The sequence below is a fragment of the Hippopotamus amphibius genome, chromosome 15, assembly GCF_030028045.1.
Source record: "Hippopotamus amphibius kiboko isolate mHipAmp2 chromosome 15, mHipAmp2.hap2, whole genome shotgun sequence".
In the NCBI taxonomy this organism is placed as follows: Eukaryota; Metazoa; Chordata; class Mammalia; order Artiodactyla; family Hippopotamidae; genus Hippopotamus; species Hippopotamus amphibius.
This window is the reverse complement of record NC_080200.1, coordinates 42770650-42797910: the sequence shown is the minus strand read 5'-3', so window position 1 is coordinate 42797910 and position 27261 is coordinate 42770650. Positions and strand designations below refer to the sequence as shown.

Sequence of the window (27261 nt, the reverse complement as noted above, 5' to 3'; positions counted from 1 at the left end):
CCCACCCCAGACTATATATGGACCCCTGGTTTAAAAAACAAAATATCACATCACAGAATAAATCCCAGCATCATAGGTATGTGCTAGTCTGCTTCTCAAGTTTCATCAGGGCCTAAAAGCCCTGTGGAAAACAGACCCTGCCTCTCTATTCAGCTGGCCTGAGATGCAGGGAGAAAGGCGCATGGAGGTGCTGTCATCCACACGTGCCCTTTGCCACCAGTGAGTGGAGGCATAGCCCGGTCTCTCCTAAGACAAATGATGCCTGAAATACGGAAACTGAAGTGCAGAGGGCTGGCTGAGAGTGAGGGGTGGGCAGATTACCGCAGCTGAAGTCACAACACATGCCATCCAACGGGCAGATATGAACAACTCGGAGTTAAAGACTGATTTCCTGCCGTGTGCTCCACTGTGTCTGAGGTTAAAGACAATAGCTCTTTATTGAACTAATCCATATATCTGACAAAGAGAGCCACAAAGCAACAGCCGACCAGTGCTACTGCCGAGGCCGTGATCACCACGACGACGACACTCCCAGCGGTGTTGACCAGAAAGCCCAGGCCACCCCCGACCAGGATCTGAGCCAGCTGGACCACGCAGGTGAGGGCGGCGCAGTCCAGACCCTGCCCTCTCTCGCTGTCATCCGGGCCCCCGCCCTGGGCCTTCAGCCTCTGCAAGGGAAGGACAAGAACAGCATTTGCTCTATCCCAACTGTCCTTTAGGGCAGAAGCCAGCAAGCACAATTTTCCTATAAAAAGCCAGATAATAAATACTTTCAGCTTGTGAATTATATGGTCTTGGTTGCAGTGCAAAATCAGCCACAGCACATAAACAAGCTTGTGTTCCAACATAACTTTATGACACGGGTATTTGAATTTCATGTTATTTTCCCTTGTCACAAATATAATCCTTCTATTCCTTTTTTAAAAATCATTCTAAAATTGTAAAAGAATTCTTAGCTCATGACAGGCTGTACAGAAAAGCAAGTGGCAGACCACATTTGGCCAATAAGACAGTTTATCAACCCCTGATTCAAGCTCTACCCCCCTCTCCTCCCCACCTGCAGCAGTGTCTTAAATGCCACTGTTAACACCTGTGGGAGTTAAATGGCTAAGAATGCAAAATTATCTCTTCCTAAGTAGTCAATACCATGAAGTAGAAAGTCAATAAATATCCCATTCCATCTCTCCCTTCGTATTTAAAGTTCAAACACTTTTAGAAGAATGTTGAATCACGGATATATGTAGGAGAAGCAACAAAAAAAAGCAATTCAACCTTTCAAAATATGGTTGCTATCTGGTTAGTAAATTAGTATTTGATTACTATTTGATATTTGGTCTGAATTGGTTGATAACATTGCCATTTATTGGGTATCAAACATGTGCTAGGCCTTGTGCAAGGCTCTATCGTGTACATTACTTCATTTCATCCTTACCACCTCCCCAGATGCACACATTGTTATCATTAACCCCATGATAACAATAGTAATTCTACCTACCCTTTTCTGAGTCTTTGCTAAGTGCCAAGCAGGCATTATGCTAAGCAGATTACCTATGCTATCGTCTCCTTTAATTTGCCAACAACTGTATAAGCTGGGTATATCATTCCCATTTGATTGATTAGAAAACTGAGGCTCTCAGAGTTTGAATGATAATTCCTAGTCTATTAAATAAAAGAAAAAAATCATTGTGCAGGAAAACGCATATTATCCTTTGAATAAGAAAGGAAACATAAGAAAACAGATTTGTAATCGCTGGATTTTCATTAAAAAATACTGGAAAGATAGACAAAAACCTAATGAGAGTGGTTACATGTAGGAGCCCAGGTGGGAGTGGGGGAGACAGGGACAGAGTGGAGGGAGGGGTAGGCAGAAGCCAAGTGATACACACTTGTATATCATTGTGGTTGTTGAACTACGTGATTGTATTACCCCATTGAAAGATGAACTCATTTTGAGGGATATTTAACAAGTAAATGAATAAGACCCCCAGTGTCACATAGCTGTTCACAGGGGGAAGCAGGATTTGAATCCAGGTTTCTCTGAGTCCAAAGCCTCTGTGTTTTGGGCCTAGTACCACCCAGCTCCTTCTTGGAGGGCTAGTTCTTTATGATAGCTGTCTCTTTAGCAGCAAAGTGCCTGCCATGCATTGAAACATTAGTGACAATGTCTGCCAGGGAAGAGGACAGCTACAACTCTTGTTTAAAAGGCTTTATTGCCTGATGCAACCCTGCCCTGCTGCGTTTGCCAGATCAAATGATGAAAAAGGCGGCCAGCGTTGCGGTCACATGGACGTGTGTTTGGCATTTTTGCAGTTTCCTACTGTGATGGATTAAGGTAATAGCTATCTCTAACTTTTACAGTTAAAGACATGTAAGCCTATTTTCAGGGGGAAAAGTTACATATTTTGATATGAAAAGGTGGTAGTCTTAGAGCAGAAATACCAAACCTTTTTTAGGGCAATATAGGGTCTTGCCCTCTGGCTTGAGTTCTGAGAAGGAGATGGGGTGGGTCTCCCTTGAGGCAGCTGTTGAGATGACCACCTGTGAGCAGCTTTCCTCCCTGCACACAGGGCATGACTTACTAAAACCCGGACTTCCAAGGAAAATGTTGCTCAACCAATAACTCCTGGAAATTGCACCAGGCACCTGTGTATCGGTTGAGGGCTGGGCCCTCGCTGTGGCATCCAGAAAGGCTGCAGGTAGGCCGGGCATGTCATAAGCCCAGAGTTTCCCTTGCTTTGTCCCCATGTGATTGTGGGCTGGTTTCTCAGCATTACCAACCCCCCCCCCCCCACCCAGTTCCTAATCTGACAAATGGAGTAATGGTACCTGCCTGACTGCTCACAGGTGCACAGGGCTTCAGAGTAAGGAGCGGGTGGGCTGGGAAGGTGGTCATGCCTTGGCTAGGCCATCATTACATCTGGCTGGACATTTTAGTGCTGCTGTTTCAAGAACCCCTATTTTCCAGCTCCACTCTGCACCCTCCTAGCAAGTCCCCCCAGCCTCCAGGTGAGTCTGGACATCACTCAGCGCAGGGGTTCAACATCGTACCTGCTCCTCCTGCTCCTTGAGGTGGTACACGGTGATGAGGTTAAAGGGCACGGTGTACAGGGTGCTGGACATCACGCCAAACAAGGTGCACATGACCAGGGTGGAGTAGACATTCGGGAAGAGCCCGATGAAGCCCGTCCCCAGGCCAAACAGCAAATACCCCATGAAGTAAAGACCCTTTAATCCGATGTAAGGAACCAAAGCTTTCTGGAAGTCTGTATGTAGGGAGAAGACAAGGAGAAATTACAGCTGGCAGTGGCTCACAACATCTCATAATTTCAGACAACCTTTCCTTTTGAAGATTCACTTTTTTTAGCCTTCCTTTAATACTGGGTCAGGAACAAAAGAACCTCCTTATCTATGTTTGAAAACAGCTGGGTTTTCGGATCACTTTTGAATCCTTTGCATAAAGGAGAGCTGGAAATTGCCTTGCTGGCTTGATTTTCTTTTCAGCAGAGAAGGACCAGGCACCGTGTGCTGGGCAGCTGAATAGCAACAGGATGCAAAAGAGGCGACTGAAAAGCCTGCCTTGGTTATGGGACCCTGGGGCTGCAAGACGTGGAAGAAAAGTGGGGGTCTTTCTGAGTCACAGGGATCTAGCCTAACAAGACCAAAATGACAATCCAGGTCTGTCTTGGTCCCACAGCCCCAAGTCAGGTTGGAGGAAATTAACACAACCAGATTGTACAGAATGATCCAAGTCATTCAGTTTCTTTGCCCCACCTGAATGCCGTCTGCACATCCTGAGAAGGAAGTAAAGAATGTACATCACCCGCAGACACTGACGTACCAGTCCTTCCTAGGCTGATCAGGGGGTCCTGCTGCACCGGGCACCTCCCCATCACTGGTGCCCTCACTCTCTATGGACAAGTTCTGTAACTTCTCAAAACCTCAGCTTCTTCATCAGAAAATGGAACTAATAAAACCCTTCTGGGTATTGTTATCAGGATCAAATGAAGTAAAACGTCTGTGAAATCACTGAGCCCAATGCTGAGCACACAGAAGGCACCCAGTTAATGGTGGCTATCGTACTTCAGTAAATACAGACTTTGCTGAATATGGTTGACTCTTAACTGGGGTCCCCTCCCAGCAGGTAAACCTGACTTGCTCATAAAGGTTGCTCTCATGGTAGAGCTCATTTTTTAAAAAACTGAAAATTCGGCTTTAAAACATTTTACTATGTTTTCCACCACAGTAGGGAAAATCCCTAAAAAAAAACCTTTACCTTCTTTTTTTAATCGGTTATTTTTGTTTTATTTTTTTACTTTTTATTTTATATTGGAGTATAATTGATTAACAATGTTGTGATAGTTTCAGGTGTACAGCGATTCAGTGATTCAGTTATACATATGCATGCATCTATTTTTTCCCAAATTCTTTTCCCAGTTAGGTTGTTACATAATATTGAGCAGAGTTCCCTGTGCTCTACAGTAGGTCCTTTTAGGTTATCTACTTTAAATATAGCAGTGTGTACATGTCAATTCCAAACTCCCTCACTATCCCACCCCCCATCACCTTTCCCCCTGGCAACCATAAGTTCTTCCTCTAAGTCTATGAGTCTGTTTCTGTTTTGTAAATAAGTTCATGTGTATCCTTTTTTTTTTTTTAGATACCGCATATAAGTAATATCATACGATATTTCTCTTTGTCTGACTACTCAGTATGACAATCTCTAGGTCCATCCATGTTGCTGCAAATGGCTTTTAATCTCTTACTTTCCTTATCTTTCCTCTGCCCCATTCTACTGGAACACACGGGCCCAGGGGACACACAAATGATAGATACTAGAAATGTACCTATTCAGGAGCGAAATTTTCCATATCTATTCAAATAATTATTGGATTTACATTGCATAGGCAAAACACCTAATCTTTATTATATTTGTATTACATTTGTATCAATTATATATTACGTTTGTATCAATTATGGAATTTGAGGATATTAAATGAGCAACATTGCTTCCTCTATTAAATTCATGTCATGCTTGGAGGGCTGTTGTCAAGGTTGAGAATAAAAGCAGTATAAATTTAGGTCAGTTTCTGTTTGCTTAATGATTACATTTATGCTGAAAATGTAATCTAAGTTGTGTCAGCACCTAAAAGATACCATCAGTATTCCTTAGGGAAGTACTCTCACTAAGTGTATAAGCCAGCCAGGAAGAAGGCAAAAGAAGATAAAGAGATATTTGGAAACATAACTAACTTCACTACAGACTGAAAGTCTCGCAAAGAATGCTTTAGTTGTGAAGAGAAATCAACAAGTTTTAGGGCCAAGTTGACTTGCCCTCTGCTGGGTCTGACACCAACTCACACTGTGCCTCTCGTTAGGATTGAGGGAAATGATTGATTTAAGCCCCAGCTGTGAATAGTCGCCTATGATATGAACAATTGGCTATATTTCAGTACTCAGCATGGTTATTCTAATTGATCTAAGTGTGCCTGCTGGGCAAGGGAGCTTGGAAACTAGTCTCTTATCACCGTCCCCCATTCCCCGCCCCAACAGCCAGATTACCCTGCCAAGCTCTGTCTGTATAGAAATTCTGAGTCTGCCCCTGATGTTATGCGATGAGTGCAAAATATAGGGTTATCTAGTGTGCTTTGGAATTGAGGGAAATGATTGATTCTGCCCAGAGTGGGTTGGGCTGCAGAAGGAAAGACCTGAGAGATTGCACAGAGAGGGATATATTGGAGTTGGGTCTGGGTGGAGAGGTAGAAACAGCAGTTAACATGGAAGAAACCAAAAGCAAATACACAGAGATGAGAACATCTGTGTAGTAGGTCATTGGAGGAGTTCCTGTGTGGGAATAACAGAGGCTCAAGTCTGAGGCAGGTCAAACAGTGATTCCTGGAGAGCCCAGATCAGGACTTTCGCTCTATCTTATGGGCACGAGAGCCCCTGAAGATCCCTAGGCAGGGCTGGTTGGTATTTTATAAAGAAAATTTTAGTTCTAATTCATGATAGGGATCCCATAGATTTATACATTACTATAACTTTGGAAAACTGTTCAAATAGTGGGGATTTTTTTACATGGGGATTTTAACTAGAAAGGCCCTAAAAAATAACACGCTTTTGAATTTTCAAATGCCATGAAATTCATACAGGAACTCCTACTAGACTAATGGAAGGGTCCCTAGAAGGGGTCTTTAAGGAAAACAAGTTAAAATTGACACAAAAGTAAAATGTTAATGACTTTTAGAAAAATGCTTTCCTCTTACAAGAATGAAAATAATAGTAAATAGTCCCTGCACCTCATGAAAGCACAAAGGGATTGATGGATAATGTATTAAATCCTTTCAGTGTAACACACCCTAATTCTAGATATTTGAAATCATCTTTCTGAAGTTTAAGCGAGCAACCTGGAGTTTTCTTAATTTGTACAGTCTAAGGGGAAAAAAATGGGTTTTGCTAAGGAACTGTAAGCTTAAGTCACCACTGTTAGGTTACCATAAATTTGAAAGTAATGAATTTTATGGTTTTATGATTATTGGATTCATGAATATGTTTATATTAGGTCCCCTTTTCCCAATTGTGCTATACTTCGAAGCGTTTTTCTTGACCTCCAAGCAGTTTTCCCGCTGTGCTACAGCTGGGCAAAGGGCCAAATGCCAGGCCAGGGGTCATTATATACATCCCCTCCTCCTCTACAAGAAGCACAGTTCAGTGCAGAATGATGCCCCTGAGAATGGTAACAAAGCCTGGAGCTCTGCCCTGGGGACCAGCTATTCTCCCCACAGTGCTGGAGAAGCTCCCAAATTTCCACTCCAAATGGGGGACCTGCATACATTTCACAGGCCGGAGTTTTCACTTATTTCAACGTGTACTGCACTTGGAGATTTCCATACAAATTAGCAAGCACAAAATGAGTCTGTGTGATGCCCTAGAGTTGGGGTATATCCATTTGAACTTATTTAAAACCAATCCCAGAAATCCCTTTGTTTACAGTGTCCTCACAGGTAAACTTAGCCAAGAGGGGTTAATAGGCTCCAGACCCCAAGGAAAGTTGGTACCTGAGAAGGAAAGCTGTTGTTCTCCATCTGGAATAGAGCTCCTGTAACATAGCACCCTACCCATCTGAGCTAAAGTTATTTTAGATGTTAATTTTATCACCTAGCGTATTAACCATCCCTCGTATTTTCTATCAAGGCTGATAAACACATCTATGAAACTCCACCGTGATCTTACCCCAGAAGAACACAGACCTGCTGCTCATCAATAATCTTGGCTGTGACTATCCTGCATCCATCCAGTACTTCGCCATGTTGTTTATAAGGTTTCCTTTTACTTCCCTAAGTATTGTGATTAGGACCCCACTGATTTCAAATACAAAGTAATCACTGAGAAAAATGACACCCAGAATTCACTAGGGAGAAGGCTGCTTGATATGGTCCTTTCTAAAGGGAATAGTTTTTCCTGGCCTCCTTATATTCATCAAGAATCTGGTATTTTAAAGAGCGAAAAAACAAATATAGAAATATAGATGTATAAAATCCAAGATTCTGCTAGACTAGAGCCCTTAGAAGACATCCTTTGGAGGAGGAGATATACTTACAAGAATAAAGTGAGGAAAACACAGAGTTGATGCACAAGCCCCAGCATCCAACCTCAACCCCTCTTTGGTAGATGAGGAACTCTGTGGAGTTGTGTGCACTGTAGGGATCCCCATGGTACACGATCTGCAAGAGAGATTTGGGGCGGTTGAGTTACCAGTGGAGGGTGGTAAGGACCCCTTCTCATACGTTCTGCTTCTCCACCCCTTCCAGGGGCACAGATCTCATTCTCCCATGACCATGTCACTCTTCCATCCTTTCGCACCTCCATTTGAGGACCCTCAGGAAGTCTTCATGCCTTCTGCCTCAAGTCTAAACAACATCCCCCTGGATTTTTAACACCCCTCCTTTCACCTAACGTCTGGCTCCCCCCGACTTAGGCAACCCTGCTACCCATATTCTGGTTCAGCCAATAGGCTTCTGACTCATCTCCACGCATGGCATTCCTATTCCTGCTTGGAATGTTTTCTCCCTCACCCCTCCCTCGCCAACTCCTACTCACCCTTCAAGACCCACATCACACTGCACCTCCTTTATTAAGCCTGCTGTGACTGCTACAGTTCACCTGGATTTTTCCTTGTTTGTTGAATTTGATCAAGTACTGGTCCCACAGTGTCCTCCATAGTTGTGTAGGGTGTAATAACTTCTCTCCGGAAACTGTCTGTAAGCCAGCTCCTTGAAGGTACTCTTTCCTGCACTCTTACTGTGCCCATCCTAGAGGATGGCCCAGAAGCTCCACAGGTGCTGATGGAGGGATTGGTGTGTGAGACAATGAGCGTGTGCACAGACATGTCCTTTACCTGGCCCATGAAGTCTGTGAAGAAGAGCATGTTGGACAGGAAGGCAGTCCATCCAATGAGGTGGCTGATGCAAAGGCATCGGTAGTGGGAAGGCATGTTCATCAGCGCCCTCAGCAGTGACTTCACGGCCATTGTCCTCTGAGTCTGGAATAAAACACCAAACAGGTGTGACATTCAGTGTAGACACACGGCCAGCTGTGGGAGCCAGCACACAGCCATGTTGTGCATCTGTCAGTAGACCATCACAACAAGGTCACACTTTCTGGGCATGGCATCAAAGCTTCCATGGAGTGTTCTCATAGGAGGTGTTTCGTTAAGTATGTACAGACACTTACCAGTTGCAGGCCAAGAACAGGGCTTTGGGGACATAAGAGCGAAGGGACTAGAAACGGACTTGCTTTGAGTCAAGATGTAAGAGACATCTAGCTTCCGATCTTTGCATGACAGGAACACTGCATGAGGATGAAGCTCATAGATCTCAGCCAGCCTCTAGATGGTTATAATTCTTAGATTTCTTGAGTCTTAAAACCTGGTAGTCTGAATTCCAAGATGGCCTCTGTGATCTCCATCCTCATGACTCTGTTCTGTTACATGGCAAAAGGATTTTGCAGATATACATAAGGTTACTAATCAGTTGGCTTTGAGTTAATTAATAGGGAGATTATATGGGTGACCCTAATTAACTCATACCAGCCCTTTAAAAGCACAGAGTTTTATCTGGCTGGGAGCAGAAGGGGAAGCCAGAAAGTCTCAAAGCACAGGAATTGCTGGCTTCAAAGATGGAGGGGGCCATGTGGAAAGGACCTGAGTGTGGCCTCTAGGCAATGAGAGTGATTCCTGGCCATCAGTTCGCAAGAAAACAAGGACCTCTACAACCACAAGAAGCCGGATTCTATCTGCATGAGCTTGAAGCTGATTCTTTCCCAATCGAGCCTCCAGGTGAGAAGGCAGGTCCTCCTGCACCTTGATTTCAGCCATGTGAGATCCAGAGCAGAGAACCCAGCTGAGCCCACCCAGATTTCTGACCTACAGAACAATGAGATAACAAATGGGTGTGGTTTTAAGCTGCTAAATTTGTGGTAGTTTGTTATGTTGCAATAGAAAACTACTACACAGACCCAATCCGCTCCCTGCTCTGGGCCAGATACCTCCTCCTAGTTTATTTCTCCTGATCCTGCTATCAGCTAATATGCGTAAACGAGCCCTGTGTCAAGTCAGAAGTGAGAACACTGTAGAACACACACACACATATACACACACCCCACATAAAATGACTACATATGCCTCCGATTCTTTAATCTAGACTTAAATTATATTAAAACCAGGGGCTATAATTTATTGGCATCAGGACCCTTGAGAGAATGAAAAATTTTGAACTATTGACCCAACTGTTCTGAAGTACAAAAAAAAAGAGAGAGAGAGAGAGAAAACAGCCTTTAACAGCTTATCATATGAGAGAAGAAAGAAATTACATTAAGCTATCAGTTGCCCTGAAGACACTGTGACAATAAACATTAGCCATGGTGGGGTTTTGTCAGATTTTTACTCATTCTGAATCTTGACATAATGAAATTGGGTCCTGGCTAGTTTATTTATAAGACAGTCTGCTGAGATTTTCTATTTTAATTATAATAGCAAATTGTTTCATAACTCTTAACCTTATATGATAAAGCTTTTTACTTCTTTGATGCAGAAAATTATATTTACTCGTAAGTTTGTTGTACAAGTTGACATTTTAATTCATCAGTTTTGTAGTATTTAAACAGATGACCATGCCTCAACTGATTTTTTATACTTAATCAGTATTAAAAAGTATAGACATTACCTTGGAGTTAGGAAAAAATACTCTTTGCTTGTAGAATTGGGTATTTCTCAAAATAAATGGTGACCATAACAGAATTCCAAAACAGAACTATTACTTTTTTCCTTGACCACAGGAAGAAGCAATTAAAGGTACAGACTGAGAAACAACAGCCTGGTTTTCATGCCTCAGACTATGGGATTTATCTTCACTTTCTTTCCCTTCTTTCCAAAAGTTCAAAATTTTAAAAAGTGAATCTGACCAGCAAGTATTCAGCCTCATTCCAAATATTAATTTATGCTTCTGCCTTACACATAATTTTCAGCCTGCTTTCACTGTTAACCTAATTTTTTCTCTCTCCCCAAAATAAATATGTTTCAAAATTGTGCCTTTCTGTAAAAGCTGTGAATGTAAATATTCAAAGGCCCTCCAGGTATTTTAACTCAGGATGAAAATTCAGCTGGCATCTTATTCACTGACTTGTCAATTCCCTTGGTAAAGCCTTTGCAATGATTCTGAGCTGTTGGGAGTGGTTCTGCTACATGCATCATGCACCTTTGAAAACTGGAGATCAGGTCGTGATGGATTTATACGTGAAAAATGCCCAGAGCCATCAGGAGAGACAGAACTGTACAAAAGTACCCTCAGAAGGAGACTAAATATTGAAAGGAACAACTAATGGAGGAACTAGGGATGGAGTTTATGGTATCCGGTTTGACCAATGAAATAATTCCGGCTTCCTGCCATAAAAAAAAAAAAAAAAAAAAAAAATCCCAGTTCTCAAATTGCACAGCCACCCTCATTTTGGAAAGTAATGACTTTGATAATCAAGGATGGTCAGGGTCTTGGCCCTGACACCGTGGAGATGCCCATTGCTCAGCTGGAAGGTCCCAAGATGCACTTTTGGAATAGAGGAGTCAGATGCTTGGCTTTGAGTCTAAGATATGTTACTCTTTTTCTTTTCTTATGGTGTTTTTATTTTGCTTTTTAAATCACGTAATAGAACCATTCAGAGCCTATAGGGTCATGCATGTGGCACATAATAATACAAGGTGATTGCATTTGATGTATTTCTTTTCTTAATGGTTTAGAGGGTTTTCTGCCTTTCAAAAGACTTTCACTCACTTGATTTCATTTGATTATCACAATGGCCTCAGGGCAGAGTCAGACAGCCTCTGCTGGGTGACTCTTTGAAGGCAAGTCATAATCTATCAATGGGGCAAAGAGGCAGGCATAATCTATAATATCTACTTATCTTCAGTAAACCCTGTCTTTTTTTGTTCCTTAAACCCTGACATTCTTTTTTCTTTATTTTCAAAGTAATACTTGTCTATTATAGAAATGTTGAATATACTGAAGGCTTTAGAAAAGAAAACAAAAACCACCTGTTAGCCCATCACCCAGAGACAATAGCTTCAATTAATATTTTGGGTATATATCCTTCCTATTTTCTCTCTGTATCTGTATATGTCAAATATATTTAAGACATATGTCTTAAATAAATCTGCAAAAACACACACATCTTTTAATGATGGAATGGATTCCATCGTAAGGCTATTCCATGATTCCTGCGCTGCCTCGCAGAACCGCATACATACATAGCAAGGGGCTCTATCCTAACAGAGACCAGCAGGGAGCGTGAGTACCCTCCCCCAGGCAGCCTGGAGCCACAAAGGTTTAAGCAGGTCTCCAGAAACCTAGATTCTCATATTTTCTCTATGTACTCTGTGATCAAGATAAAAATGAAGTCTTCATCCCAATAACCTCTTAGTTCCTCCAGTTCCCTACCCAGGGATGCTGTTATTTGGAATAACAAATTTATAACCCTAATCTAAGAAGGGAAGATATTTCTTGTGTCCTGAGAACGATTCCAGGCTTCTCTTTTGGCTTAACATTTTGCGACTGGCTTCATCTTCCCTGGTTTGATGGTCTGAAAAGAGTAAGAGACAAGAGGACTAGAAAAATGCACACATTTTTCTATTAGGTGCGAAGTTTTAATTCCAAGGGATAATGGCTATTGGGGATTTGAGGATTCAATTAGAGGATTCACAAAAATTCAACTTGAGGATACATAAAACTCTTCGCATCAAATAAGCAAACGAAACAAAGACAAAGAATAATTTTTAAAAATATGAACAAAAGGCAAGAACAAGAATACTTTTCCTAAGTAAATAAAAAAGAATTTGCATCTTTACCTGTTCAGCAGGATTTTTGTTTTTTTCTCCCTGCAGCGTCAGCTCTAGGTTTACATAACCATTTTTAACTTTCTCAATAGACCCATACTGGTACATTCTGTCTGATGACAATGCAAGGTCCTGGGGGGCTTGCTGTGGGGGAATGTCCTTTGCAACATCTCTAAGTGGGGCTTCAGGGATACTGCACAGATGGAGAATAAAACACAAAGTGAGCACCAGTGAGGAGAAGAAGAACATGACCTGGAATTCTGTGCCCAGCAGTCTTCCCAGTGCCAGGGGGGCCCAGTCGATGGCGCCCAAAAGGTAACCCAGGGCACCTCCCAAACCTGCAAAGCAAGAAAGAGCTGCATTAGTATTATTTAGAACCACCTTCTCTTTCCACCTCCTTCCGAGGGAAAGCTCCCTGAGGACAGTAGAGGCAGCCTGGTTATGATTGGAGAGGTACAGGGAGAGGCTAAGACACCTGGGCCAGGAAGCATGGCTTCAAGGCCTGGCTCTAGCTGCACTTGCTGCGACCTTGGACTGCCTCACTCATACTATTGGGATGATAATAAAAAAGTAACCTACTGGTAGGGTCACAACTGGAATATGGAATAGTAAGCACTTGGAAAATATTACCACCATCTGAAGTCCTACGGCTTTCTAAACTGCACTCTCAGCACTGCTTAAGAACGAAGATTCCTGGCCCTAAAGGGCCCCAAAGAAAACCAGTTTCTGGCTGCAATAAAATATAATTATTGTATTGTCATTGATCTACTAATAAGCTTCGTAGGGTTACCCAAATTTGCAAAGATCAAACAGCCTTGGAATCTGTCTTCTTTCCTCTATGAAAAGCTAAAGGTATGGTTGAGTGGGATAAATTAGGATTTTGGGATTAACAGATATAGACTACTGTATATAAAATAGATAAACAACAATGACCTACTGTATAGCACAGGGAACCATATTCAATATCTTGTAATAACCTATAATGAAAAAGAATCTCAAAAAGTGTATGTGTATATATATATATAAACTGAATCACTTTGCGGAACACCTGAAACATTGTAAATAAACTATATTTCAATAAAATAAAATACAAACCAAACAAAAAAGCTAAAGTACTTGTTTCCAGTTGATAGCCATAGGAAAAATAAAACAGAAGTTTAAATATGAATTTTTAAAAATCTTATCCTCTCACAGGACCCTGACCTGAAGTCTTTCTGCTGCTTGCTTTACCTGCTTACACTTAAAGACAGCGTGACCTGAGAGACACTGAGAAAGGGCTTCTCAGAATCGATCCTGCCCTTATGGTCTAATATTTGAAATTCTACCATTAGTGATTCATTCTTTTGGGTTCCTGTTTTCAAAAAGCAACTGCTCCTGGTACGGACAAGACATTGCATGTCTCAGCGGCAAAGTACAAAGTGTTCTTCAGATGGTCCTCCTGGTGGCAGGCACCAGTTACCTCCGAGAACACCCGGCTGAGGTGGGGGTGTACCATGAGGTGGAAGGTTGTCCAGGGAAGTAAGCAGATGGATGCCAAACACACCTTCTACCTGCATCACAAGCTTACGTAGGGCTGATCTTCTGGCAAGTACCTTAGCTACCTAGGCAGGTCAGCTTTTTGTTTGCTATTTTTTAAATTTTTCTTGTGTGAGTGAAGGCTCCATTTTATTTCCCAGGTAAAGACAACATTCTCACAAATCAGAGAATCAAGGAAGAAAACGGAGCCTAAGGAATCCTCTAACCCTAAACATTTAGACTTACATAAACCCTGACCCCAGGAACACAAATCTGAATGCCAAGTGCTATGAATCCTAATTGATCCAGAATGGGGGAAGAAGGCATGATTCTGGTCACTTCACATTCTGTCTAGTTGCAATTTACCATAGAGGATATTTACAGATGAACAACTGTTTAACCCTGAATTCCAAAAAGACGGTATCATTGTCATGCCCTGAGTGACAAAGCATTTTAAGTTGGAATTATCAGAAATGGTGGCCAATGGCATGCAATGACAAAACAAGTTCTCTGCCAGCAAGGACTCTGTGACCTAGTTATGGGTGATGCGCAGATATTTAAACAGATCAACGGCACATACAGTGAGGTGTCTGGATGGTGGGCACCCGGGGAAAACTCCAAGGAGAAGGGGAAGCCCTTGAGGTAGTCACACTATTGCTGATTCAGAGGGCAGTTCTGGGACATGCGGTGCGTCTGGAGCGCCATTAGACAATGATGCTCTTTATTCAATCACGGGGATGCTGAGGATGTCAGAGGTCGTGTGCTGAGCCAAGCACTCACCTGAAAAGAAAGTACTAAAAGCCCAGCACTCTCTGAGGGTCTATCTAAACCAGGGTTTCTCGGTCTCAGCACGACTGACATTTGAGGCTGGATAATTCTTTGCTGGAGGCTGTTCCGTGCATTGTAGGATGTTTAGCAACATCTGGCCTCTCCCCACTAGATGCCAGTACAACCTCTCCATTGTGACAACCACCAATGTCTGCTGACACTGCCTGCTGTCTCTCAGGGAGCTAAATGGGCCCCAGCTGAGAACCCCTGACCTTAATTAACGCTATGAAAAACGTATACATTCCTTTCTCGAAACTATCGTTTGGAACTAGATCAATGGTTGTCACACTGCCGTCAAGTTCTCCTATCGCGTATGCCTTTTTCCTTCAAACTTCTTGTTCCACTGAGCGGAAAAAATGTAGAGCCAAGACCCCTGCCCATTGGAAAGAACTGATGCGTGAAATAACTCCTCCGCTGTGCAACGGAATGGTGGCTTTATTTTATGAATATAAATATGTAGATACAAACATAATAATGGATTTATATTAGATATTGACTTGAACATTTGAGTCCTACAATTGGAGGGCTTTCTAGTCAAGTTTTGCATCCACTGGTGTCGTGTACGTCAATAAATATTTACTAAGCACTAAATATATGTAAAAAAAAAAAACTCTACCAGTTTCTGGGGATGTGAACATAAATAAGTCACAGCATGCCAGTCACTTCCTCCTAGAAGATAGCTCCAAGTAGAAGAAGCAGATAAGTAAAGAGCTAATTAAAAAACAAACAAACTGTAATACATGACATTAAAACTGTGGGCTGGGTACTCAGATAGTAGAGAGGAGCTCTGAAGAGTTTATTATTAATAATTATTACAGAATTCCTCTTAATTAGCAATGAAGCTCATGAGTTCAATAGATCACGACTCCAAAGATTTTAGAGATAGAGGGATGCTTGCAGCTCATCTAGTTGAATTAGATAAGAAAACCGCAGGCTACAGTGGGTAAGTGACAAGAGACCACACAGAAGGAAGGGTTTGTAATTATGCTGCTTTCAATTCCCACCTGTGTGTTTTCTAATCATGTGACCTTGGGCACTTCACCTTTGAAAATGGAGGCAGTGATGCCTCCTTGTATGAGTCTTGTGAGGGTTAACATGATAATACACGTAAAGCACTAGTACCTACAGTGGCAGCACAAGGTCCCAAACCTAGTGTCCTGCTGACTTCCTACAGAAACGCTAATTGCAAAGCCTCACCCAGAGGCAGGAGAAGCTGAGGATCTGCCCCGAGCTGGCCCAAAAGACTTAGTTATTCCAGTGACTAGAATCTGGGGATCATTCTGAGGGCTGAGACCTCGGCTTACCACTGCCTTAGTGTGGCCCATGGCACGTATCGTGGAAAAAACATGTATGTCAAACCTAGAAAGAGTTAAAACTGTGTCAGTGTCTGATTTTTAAAAATATCGTTAGAAAGCAGCACTTCTTAAACTTCAATGTGCACGTGAATCACATGCATGTCTTGTTAAAATATAGGTTGTCCTCGTCCATTTGGGCTGCTCTAACAAATATACCATGAACTTGGTAGCTTATAAACACCAGACGTTTATTTCTTACAGCTCTGGAGCCTGGGGAGTCCAAGATCAAGGTGCCAGCACATTCGGTGTCTGGTGGGGACCCACTTCCTCACTGATAGCCATCTTCTCACTGTAATATCACTCGGCAGAAGCAGCAAGGGAACTTTCGTGGGCCACTTTTATAAGGGCACCAATTCCGTTCATGAGCCTTCATGACCGAATTACCTTCTGAAGGCCCCATCTCCTGATAGCATCACATTAGGCATGAGGTTTTCAACATGTGGCTTCTGGGGGGCACAAACATTCAGTCAATAGCACAGGTTCTGATTTTAAAGATGTAGGTGGAGCTTGAGGTTCTGCATTCCTTTCAAGCTGCCCAGTGACACCGCGGCTGCTAGTCCAAATATCACTTTTTGAGTACTCAAGTGACAGAGCAGTTTCCAGGCAATCTGCTCCACCCTTACCTGATATTCTTGGAAATGAGACTTTATTGTCATAGGATATTTGACCAACAAGCCACGACTGATAAAGCTCAATGATGTGCAGGCCTGTAAAACTAAGGATTAATTTTCAGACATTAATAGGGTTCTGTGATTTGTAACCATGTTTTTGTAACCTGGCAGAACTGTTACAGAGGAGTTATAGTTACATTGCCTTGTAGAAAGTTAATCAGGTGTGTATCTAACCTAGCATTCTTTCTTTTCTTTTTGCTAAACACACACACATATACGTGTATCCTGCAAGAACTCCGGGAAACTGTTCTTTACATCTTCCCTGTCAGTTCCCTCACTAATCAGTCAAGTAAAACATGCTACAAGTATCTGAAAAGATTTCCAGTCCTCCCTTCTCTTGGGGAAGAGGGAAAAAAATAAGCAAAACAATTTTGTTTGTCCCAGAGCTCCTGTGGGACATAACTGAAAGTTACAACAGAACGTGCCCTAAGGAATAGTAGACCATTGGGGATGTTATTTTACTAGGCACCACATTAAAACTCTGTATGGAAACATTAACTTTATCTATTCACACCTTCAGATACGATGAGGGCCAGCAGAGGGCTGTAGGAATTTGCTGAATGCTTTACTTTTTACTTCCTCTGCTTAAACTAAGAATTTTATTTTCAAAATAGTCTCCTAAACAAAGCCTAGTCATCGCAGCCATAACAAAGGTTAACATCGACGCCCACGTCTATAACCAGATTGCATTTATCTCTACTGCCAACATGAGCCTCCCTGCGGCTCCTGGAGTCAATTCCCAGGCTACTGGCCAAATCACAGGCAGGAGCATCCAAAGGACAGCTGCTGCCATGTTACACAACCAGCCTTTACAAAGAAGGGCCCACAAGTGGTCCAGCTGGCTCCTCCTTCACAGAGCCAGGCTGTGATGTCAAACTCACACCAGAGCCAACCCCATGAGAGCGAATGGCTCTGCAGACAGATATTGTATCTCATAACTAACGACACAGCTGGAACAATGGTTCCTCCTGAAAGAAGTCCAAGCTTATAGAAACATGTCTTATTTTTTCTTTAGTCCACAACCATAATAGGTAAAATGGAAAACTGGGAGTGTTTCAGGACCAAGGAATCTAAACACAGTCTGAGTCCAACACTGCACGTACCACGTGCCTATAATTGCCTCCCTGCTTCAGGAGTGTGACGGAACAACCTCCACACTGATGGAGAAAGAGCTCAAGGTGAGAAAGCTAGCAGTGTGCTGCCGGCTTCTGTACCTCAGCAGAGGGACAGACGAAAGACCCCTGCATTCCCGGGAGGTTCATGAGAGAGCCGTTCTGATTCTTTTCTTTTCTTTTTTTTATTACAATATCTTATTTTATTTTATTTTAGTATTTAGTATTTTAGTATTTAGTATATATAGTATTTTTTTAAAGTGTACAATTTGATTTTTTTTTCTTATTAGTAATGTGTATGTATGGCAATCCCAATCTCCCAATTTATCCCACCCGCTGATTCTTTTCTACATGTTGAGAAAATAGCAATGAAAGTGTCAGATTAGGTTCCTACCTTTCCGCCTAACACATGCACACTAAGTCCCAGAGAGTAAACAGAAGTACCGGTTACTAGGTATGTATGAGCGTGTGTGTGCGAGGGACAGACCTTCACCCCGTTCACTTATCAATAGACACGGATGGAGCACCGCTCTCACCAAGAACTGTGCTAGGCACTGGAGATACAGCAATGAGCAAGGCACACGTGACCTGCTTCCTGGAGACTGAGTGCACAAGGGGAACCAATCAAAATGACACGCATGCTCTGTTTAAAGAGCGAAGACACAAGCAGACCTGACATGTCTTTAGATTTAAAGGCAACTCATCTCTTAAGAGATGCGCGACAGTGTATTTAAAGTGCTGACCACGGTTTCCGTCCACCCACAACTACCGCAGTATTTCCCTGGGCCCTTCCTTCGCATTCAAGCTGAACCAGGATGCCTCATTGCTTTGAGGGAAGGACATGAAAGCAGAAAGCAGAGAAATAGGAATGTGTCTCCTCATGGATGGACCCAGAGACTGTCATACAGAGTGAAGTGAGTCAGAAAGAGAAAAGCAAATGTCGTATATTAACACATATGTGCGGACTGTATAAAAACAGTACACATCAACCAGCTTGCAAGGCAGAAACAGAGACACAGATGCAGAGAACAAACATATGGGCACCAAGTGGGGAAAGCAGGGAGGGTTGGGGGGAAAGCGGGGAGGGTTGAGGGGGAATAAATTGGGAGATTGGGATACCAAATTGTACGCTCTAAATATATGCAGTTTATGTTAACTGTATCTCAATAAAAGTTCTTAAAAAAAAAAAAGAACGTGTCTCCTTGTTTCTGAGTTTCAAAAACCCTTAGACGCCAAAGGCATAGATGGTAGATTCAGTAGAAAATGTGATTTAAAAACAAGGCTTCTCAGGGGACGCAGGGCATTCATGACGGGTTCGCATATATTGGTGAATCCCTAAGGCAGTGGTGGTTGTTTTCCTTCCTCCCTGGGCCTAGTTGGGGTGGGAGGATGGGAGGTGGGGAGGAGAACCTCCTGCAGATGGCTTGGGGGAGCCGAGAGCAGAAGGGACCAATACTTTATTCCCTGGGAAGACCCCAGGGGGACATTAAGACCGCAAGAAAGAAATGGCTGTGCGGTGGGTGGAGATAGACGAGCTCGGGTGTCAGGCTCTGTTCTAGGTGCTTGACATTTCAACCCTCACGACAACCCTTTGAGGAAGGTACTACTGCTGATTCGTATTATTAGTGGTAGTTACATTCTAGAAAGTTTCCACAAGCCCTGAATTCATGAATAGTAAACTACTGCTCGGAGGGGAAATACAGGGTTAAGTTCCTCACGACTCTAGTCTCATTTTCATCAACTGATCAACACCTAACCTTGTTTGAAGTGTGTTTATGTTTACAGATACCTTATTTAATATATAGTTGCTTCATTAACATGGAACCCATGACTAGCAGCACTGTAACTCACATCTGAACAAAAATTAGTACACACATTTTCTCTATAAGTGCAGAAAGTTCTGGCACTTACGAATCCGAGACAGCAAAATGAAATCACCAAAAAATAAATGAATAAATAAAAAGAATAAAAATGCAAAAAACAAAAATTGGCACTAAATGTACCAATAAAGGGACATCTATTTACAGCGTGAGAATCAAAAGTAGGAGGGAGAGCGTCACCCTTGATCAACCACAGCTGGGAACAAGCACATTGGGTGACTCAAAATTTTTCTCCTCCACTCTGCAGATGCCTGCAATGATCTGGAACGAGCTGCAAGTATTGATTTTGGTGGCACAAATAAATTTTAGTGAGCAGATGACCTCACAAATCCATGAATAACGAGGATCGACCATATTTTTATCTTTATTTTAGAGACAAGGAAATCAGAGCATGAAGAGTTTGCAACTCACAGAGCTCCTTTCATGCTGGCAGGCGTGGGAAGAGCAGAATGGCATGGGGGCAGAGAGAGCTGAGAATCCCACGGGTTCTGAAGGGGCCCTGCAGACCAGGCAAGGATGAAAGAGAATGTAACTGTGACCAGTTCCGCCTGACCACTGAGACACGGTGGGGCCAGGGACAGCCCAGTAAATGCCAGTGTGAACACATGATGCTAAAACCCAGCTCCTCCCTGCCTGGAAAGCTTTGCACTGTAAGCTCCCAGAACTTAGATGCAACCCTCAGGGAAAGGGGTGGGAGAATATTCCAAAGGGACTGACACTGAGTTTTCACCATGCTGTGCCTATGGGACTCAACACAGATGCAATTAAATTAAGTTTGGAGTTTGGGATTCACACCCATTTCAGACATAAAGATTCATCTGACATTTTCCACTACTCACATCGGCTACGCTGTAGGCTAAAATATTTGCAGCAAAACAATGCCAAAATCATATACTTCTTAATCCAACACACGCATGCAGAGAACTGGGGGGGTGTTCACCACAGAGGGTGAGAGCACTGAGACCATACCCTGTGTTCCTTTGAAAGCTGCTGATGTGTCTGATGCAATAATGGTTCCCATAAAGGCATTCACTTTAATTATCTCAACATTTTTCTAAAACCAAATTTCTTGACTCGAGCCTGTGAATGACTATGGCTACACTAATTCAGAGAAGATTCTTGAAACGTCTCATTTTCTGACATGACATATAAAATCTGACTCCTGTTCTTGCTTAAGGATTAGAAATAGTCAAGTCATTAGTTGGCCCGGTTCTGGAGCCATTTGTGGTTTCCACGAGTTTTCTTTAAGTCTACAGAACGAATATTTTAGTTCTGAGTTGCAACAGTTCATTTCTCTATAAGGGAAATCATTGAGCACTTTGCAGAATGCTTCAACTCCACCTAATGGTGACCAAATAACACGGAGCACTTATATGCTAGAGTGAAAAAGCTCAGGACTAGAAGTCATGAGCTGAATCAGGCAGCCTTTGCGGACACGGCAGGTCCTCTCAGTACCACCCCCACCCTGACTCCTTTCTCCAGCAGCTGCTGCGATCAGTTCTGAGCTAGCTTTGGCCGTCTTGACTCAGGTAACTTGCCTGAGGGAACCCACACTCAGCTAGGGGGTAGCACTCACACAAGGGAGGTTAAAACCCATGGGATCACCCTTGGCTGGTGGAGACTGGAACCAATGGATTCATCTCCACTACTTGATCCTCCCAGATGGAGAGTTCTGAGATGCACTTCATCAGGTTCCTAGGAGGGTCCTGGTGAGATAGAGGCCACCACTGAGAGCAGAGGCCAACTCGGTAATGCTTCCTGTATTGGCCTGTTCCACTCCCCCAGTCCTTCACTCTTACTCTCTGGAATCCTTTCAAATAAATTACCTGCACCTAGACTTTCTCCAGGGCTCAGCTTTGAGGGGAATCCAAACAAAAACATGACCCACGTTCTTGGTTGGCTCACTGGCTGGTTGGCTCCTGCTGGTAGTCTAGTCTCCTGCTATCCAGCTCTGGGACCTTGGGTTAGTCCCTTACCTCTTGGCAACACAGCTTCCTCATAGGTAAAATGAGGACGTTAGAATACTGGTCTCATCAATATTTCTTCAGTATGTTCCCAGAACTATTCTAAGCCACGGTGATATGGGAACAAATAGGAAAGGTAACATTCCTGCCTTCGGAGACTTTATATGTTGGCTACAGAGGCAGACGATAAACAACAAACAAATGAACAAATAATATATTATCAAATAATCATGTACACACCACTGAGGAGGGGCCATGTGACCAGAGACTGTAACCAAGAGAGGAAGCAAACCAAGTCGGCCAATTGGTATCTGGGGAAAGATTTCAGGCAGACAACGCAGTCAGGGAAAAATGCCCTCATGGGCTTCCTTCTCGAATCTGCCTTTGAGACTCTTTGAGAGGTAGGTGCTGAATGGGAAAAGAAATGGCCGTTAGGAGATATTAACTGTTTTGCCCTAAGATATTCATGTCACCCTCCAAGCTGAAAGTCCCGGTTTCTGCTCTGGCCACATCCTTTGCAAGCTGCCTGAGTGAGGAGATGTGAAAATTCACTGGGGGTGGAAACCTCAAAGGGAACCCAGCTGATGAAAGAAATCTGCTTACAAAGCAATGAGTCCTGAAGGAGAAGTTAAAACAGACTCTAACATGAAACACAGCTTCTTTCCTCTTGCCTGACAGGTTTGGTCAAAGGGGTCCATATCTAAACTTTATTTTTAGAACTCTTTTTTCTTTTTTTTAGTTCTTATTTCTAATCTGAGCATTTGTTTCACTAGTATTTTTATCCATGCTTTGAAGTATTAAATAAACAGAAAAGTCAAAAGAGGCTGAGCCTAACAAGTTACCCATTCTTCTTTCAATGATGTACATGTGGCAAGTTTCTCACCGAGTCATTATACACGAGGGTGAGTCCAAAGTTATCCGCACTCTGGCTGTAGAACTTATAGAAGTTTTAACATAACCAGAGTGCGGATAATTTTTGACTCACAAATAAAACTTTTGCAAGTCTGAATGAAGAATATCTAGTCAACATAAACATTTGGTGTTGAATCCTTTTAAATGGTTTCTTGCACTGGATCTGGGATCATTTGCCTGGATATTAATAACTAACATCATGTGGAGATTCACAACCCTGTGAAGTTACAGAAGTTCAGAAATACCAAGGCGACTCGGTCAGAGGGGGAGCCAGGATTTGAACTGGGACAGCCTTTATCATCATGTCTCATCCCAGCCTCCTTCGGCAGGATGGAGCCTGTGGCTAAGGAAAGCAAGGCCTTGGGTTCATTTAGCAACATGTGCTCAATTAGAAGCATTTTGACACAAGGGAGGAATTTCCTTCTGCTGAGAGTGGGCTCCACAGCCTCAGAAGCACCCAAAGGCGAAGGCATGGGGTGAAGGGACCAGGGTGAATCCACTAAACCCACTTATGCCAGGGATGGAGGGCAGGTAGAGTTACCTTTAAACATAAGAGACAGAAGAAGCTGGAGGACTAAAATGTCCTTCTGGAAGCCAGTAGGGTCTTTTCTTTAAAAAAAAAAAAAAATCAGAAATACGCTGGAAAATATTTTGGCAGTGAACCCTTTGACACTTATTCAAAAAACATTTGGAATTGTTGGGCTTGGCCTACATCCCTGAAATAAATAAAAAAGAATTTCAATTTACTCTGATGATTGGATTCCTCAGGTAAATGATATCTTGCTGACGATGAAAATCAAAATGGGCCCTAAAACTAAACATGCCTTTATTCTAAAATGCTTGTTTCAAGCAGAATGCCATAGACCTCTCGTTGCCAAGTTCATGGAACTTTGGGAGGTCTAGCATGTATGCAAAGACTAAGCAATGTGATAACACCCTGCTCATTATTTTTCTCTCCATTTTTTTAATGTGGTCTTCCATTCAGGGTAAGGACACCACGGTGGGGTCACACATTCATGTGTAACTCAAGTGAGAAGAGGTAGTCATTAAAAATGCAAATTTCTAGGCCCCACCCCAAACCTACTGAATTGAAATAACTGGAGGAGGGGTCCAAGACGCTGCATTGTTAATAAGCTCCTACATAATGCTGATGCTACATATTACTGATCAAAAACTAAAACAAAACAAAAAATAAAGTCTACAAGGCCTCTTTTCATCTTAGCTGTAAACCTCTCTACAAATGGCTCTTCAGAAAGCTCTTGTATAAACTTCCTTAGCAAAAACTCCACAGCCTGGTCACAAGAGAAATGCACTGGAAGACAGAGCCCGCGTGATGGGAGCGGCCCATCAAAGCATCCATTCATTCAGAAAACTTGAGTGCTGAGACACTGGATGGCTTCAGTGGAGGGGCCTCCCTACCCGGGGAGCTGAAGGAGAGACTTTCTGGAATATTCCCTACCTGTGAAGAGGGCATGGTAGTGGAGGCCCCTCTCCTTATCTTCATAGGTGCAGACATCAAATAAATAGGCTTTGATGGGCCCATCGGTGAAGTCAGCAGCAAAATCAAAGAGGACCACACCTATCATGGTGATGCTTATGGCCCAAATCGGCTTCCTCCTTGGGTCAGCAATCAAAGCTAAAAGAGAAAGACACGTTGGTTTCCTAAATCCTCGTTTAGAATGATTCCACATTTTTATTTCCACCCAAACTTCCTGTCAGCAAATTATCTCCCTTTACGTTCACTTTGCTTTGCTTTTCCAAATAAGAAATAGCTTCACTATTTTTTCAAGTTTTAAAAATTATGCAGCGAATGTCCCAAAAAGGCAGCTTCCTAGAGACAGAAAGGAGGTTGAGCAGTTGCCTAGGACTGTCAAGAAGAAGGAAAGGGGGAGTGACTGCTAATGGTTGCCAGGTTTCTTTTGGGGGGGAAATACTGTGTAATTAGATAGTGAGGATGGTTATACAACCTTGAGAACACACAAAAAAGCACTGAGTTGTACACTTTTAGATGGTGATTTTTATGGTATGTGAATCATAGCTCTGTAAATAAAGCTGTTTAAAAAATAATACATGCTGATTGTAAACCATTCCAATCATACAGAAAAGCTGGGGAAATGCTTCAAGATCCCAGCCCCTAGAGATGCTCGCCCTTCAGACATCCCTTTATGCACTAACGTAGACAGGTGTGCACCTGTGCCCTCAACACAGTGCTTCTCAAACTTTAGCATGCTTAACCATCATTTGGATGACTCATTAAAACAGATTATTGGGCTCCTCCTCCTGTGAATCTCTTATGATTCATCAGTAGGTGGAAGGTGGGGCCTGGGAATTTTTATCTCTAACAGCACCCTTGAGGCTGATGCAGCAGGTTGGAGGACTCTGCTTTGAGGAGCACTGACTAACAGGATCGTGTTGTACATGAGCGTCTATAACCAGCTCTCTTCATATCCTTGCATTTCAATTGATGAACTGCAACTTCACAATTTAAAGAGCTAAATAACAGTCATCCTGTGGCTGTCACTGTTCACTGACTCACAACTATTTTCCTTGCTTTCAGTTTATTTTTTAAACTTAAGAATAATGTGTAATATATGCCCCTGTTTTTAAAACTCCAGTAAAAAAAACAAGTGAAAAATAAGGCTACCCTTCCTCTCTCGCCCCCAGCCCTTTAGCACCCTTCCCTAGAGGCAACGACTCTTTTCAGGTTTTCTGTAAATTCTTCCAGAAATGCCCTACATTTATAGATTTATGCCCTCTTTTAAATATATCAAAGGATAACTGACTAACCTGTCTGATTATCAACCATTCTGCTAGCCTGAGAGTGAATGGTCGGAAAATGTGTGTTATTTTTAAGTTTAATGATTCATTTTTCAACGCAAAATGTACCATCACCAATTACTGTTCACTTGGTGGCTGACTAATGGCTAGAAAAAGTGTTCACCATCAGGTTTATGTCCACAATGTGCAACGCAAAAATGTCCCCTTGAGCTGCCAGGCTGATGCCCTGTACTTATTAAGACTCCACAGAAAGCTGTGAACATAATTAACTCTTATTTGGACACACAGGTACATTTATTGCAAAAATTTATGGAGGCATTCGGCAGCTGGTTACTTTGAGAAAGCACTAAATAAGGTATAATGGGCACCAAAAATCCCATAATTGATAAATATGTAGAAATATGTGGTTTAATAAAATTGGTAAAAATATAATCCTATTTTCAAATTCTCACAATTAAAAAAATAATGTATTCTGATGTTTCTAAAAGTAAAGGTGCCTGACCACAGAATAAGGGTCACCCAAAGGTGGAAATTCAATGTAACTTAGGAGAGAGAATCAGTCTTAACCAATTTCTGACTGTCACATAAAGAAATGTGCATTCTCCTTTTCCTGAGTTGCATAACAGGACCCTGCTCCCGGCCAGCCCACCTTGCACAGCATCCACCGACCTGATACGACAGCGTCCCCATTGAGGTACATCGCCATGCCCAGCAGCATCAGGACGCCCAGCGTGAGGATGTAGGGTCTCCGGCGGCCCCATCGGGCCCGGCAGTGGTCGCTGGCTGATCCCACCACGGGCTGCAGCAGGAACCCCAGGATGGGGCTGAGGAGCCACACCATGCTGTACAGACTCCTGGGCAGGCCCACGCTGAGCAGGACCGGGGTCACGTAGGCCGCCTCCACCGCGTAGCAAAACTCCCGGCCGAACATGGCCATGCTGTGCATCACCAGACTCCCCGTGGGTCTCTTGGGCGGCTCCACAGAGCCGAAGGGGCCCTCTTCCGCGAGGGATTTGTAGGTGTGGATGCCAGGCTGCCCCCTGATGTTGCCCATGGCCCCTGGGTGAGGAACCTGCCTGCAAGCCCACCACCTCTGGCGTGACCCTGGGGTGTGTGCTCCCGGCTGGGTTTGACGTGGAGCCTGGCTGAGCCGCCAGCAGAGGGGGTCAGGCTGGGGGAGGGGCTCAAATTCTTTCATGCCTCTAAGATCACAAGTTATGATGAGAAGGAAGGGGGGGGCGGGTGGCGCCTGGAAAGCATGATGGAGATTAGCTGCTGTGAGCCTTCTGGCTCCTTAGGATGTTTTTCTCAAGGAATCTTCCTTTGTCCTTCTCTCTCTTTCTCACACACATACACAGTCTATTACACACAATCACGCACAGATTTGAGACAGCAAAGCCCTATAATCCAGATGTTAAACATGAATGAGTTGATATCTTTTTCTAAAATTTTTCTAGATATAAATATCCTGTCCTCTCCTGAACACATTTTCTACACATACACATCGAGTCAATTAACTAGACTTAAAACAGTGGGAGGTTGCCCGTTCCCCTAAATCACTAGCTCTCTCACAGCACTGTGATAGTTTCCTTCATTGCACTTAACACACTTTAGAGAGTTCTGTGTTTATTCTCCTTCTCCTATGTTGGTCTTCGATACCCTTATGAGCAATGATCAGGTCTGTTTTGCTCATTATGGCATCTACGAGTAGCATGATACCTGGCATCTAGTAGGTCCTCAGTAAACATCTGCTAAAGCAATTATAGAATGAAAAAAGTGTATACACTACATTTTGTACTGCCAGTCAACTGCCTGTTTGCTCAGATTCATTCCTTCCCCCTCATCCTATGCTCTTTACCATAAGAGA

At 42.9% G+C, this 27261-nt stretch overlaps 1 protein-coding gene across 1 annotated transcript; it reads right to left on the bottom strand.

The window, feature by feature from the left end:
* Positions 1-285: 285 nt before the first annotated feature.
* Positions 286-26532, bottom strand: SLC45A2 (solute carrier family 45 member 2). The gene is made up of 7 exons (XM_057708056.1): positions 26064-26532; positions 24076-24252; positions 12392-12717; positions 8396-8539; positions 7598-7721; positions 3049-3263; positions 286-668 (listed from the first exon to the last, which is right to left on the bottom strand). The coding sequence occupies exons 1-7, from the start codon at positions 26446-26448 to the stop codon at positions 444-446; spliced, it is 1596 nt and encodes a 531-aa protein (XP_057564039.1). The 5' UTR covers positions 26449-26532; the 3' UTR covers positions 286-443.
* Positions 26533-27261: the final 729 nt, after the last annotated feature.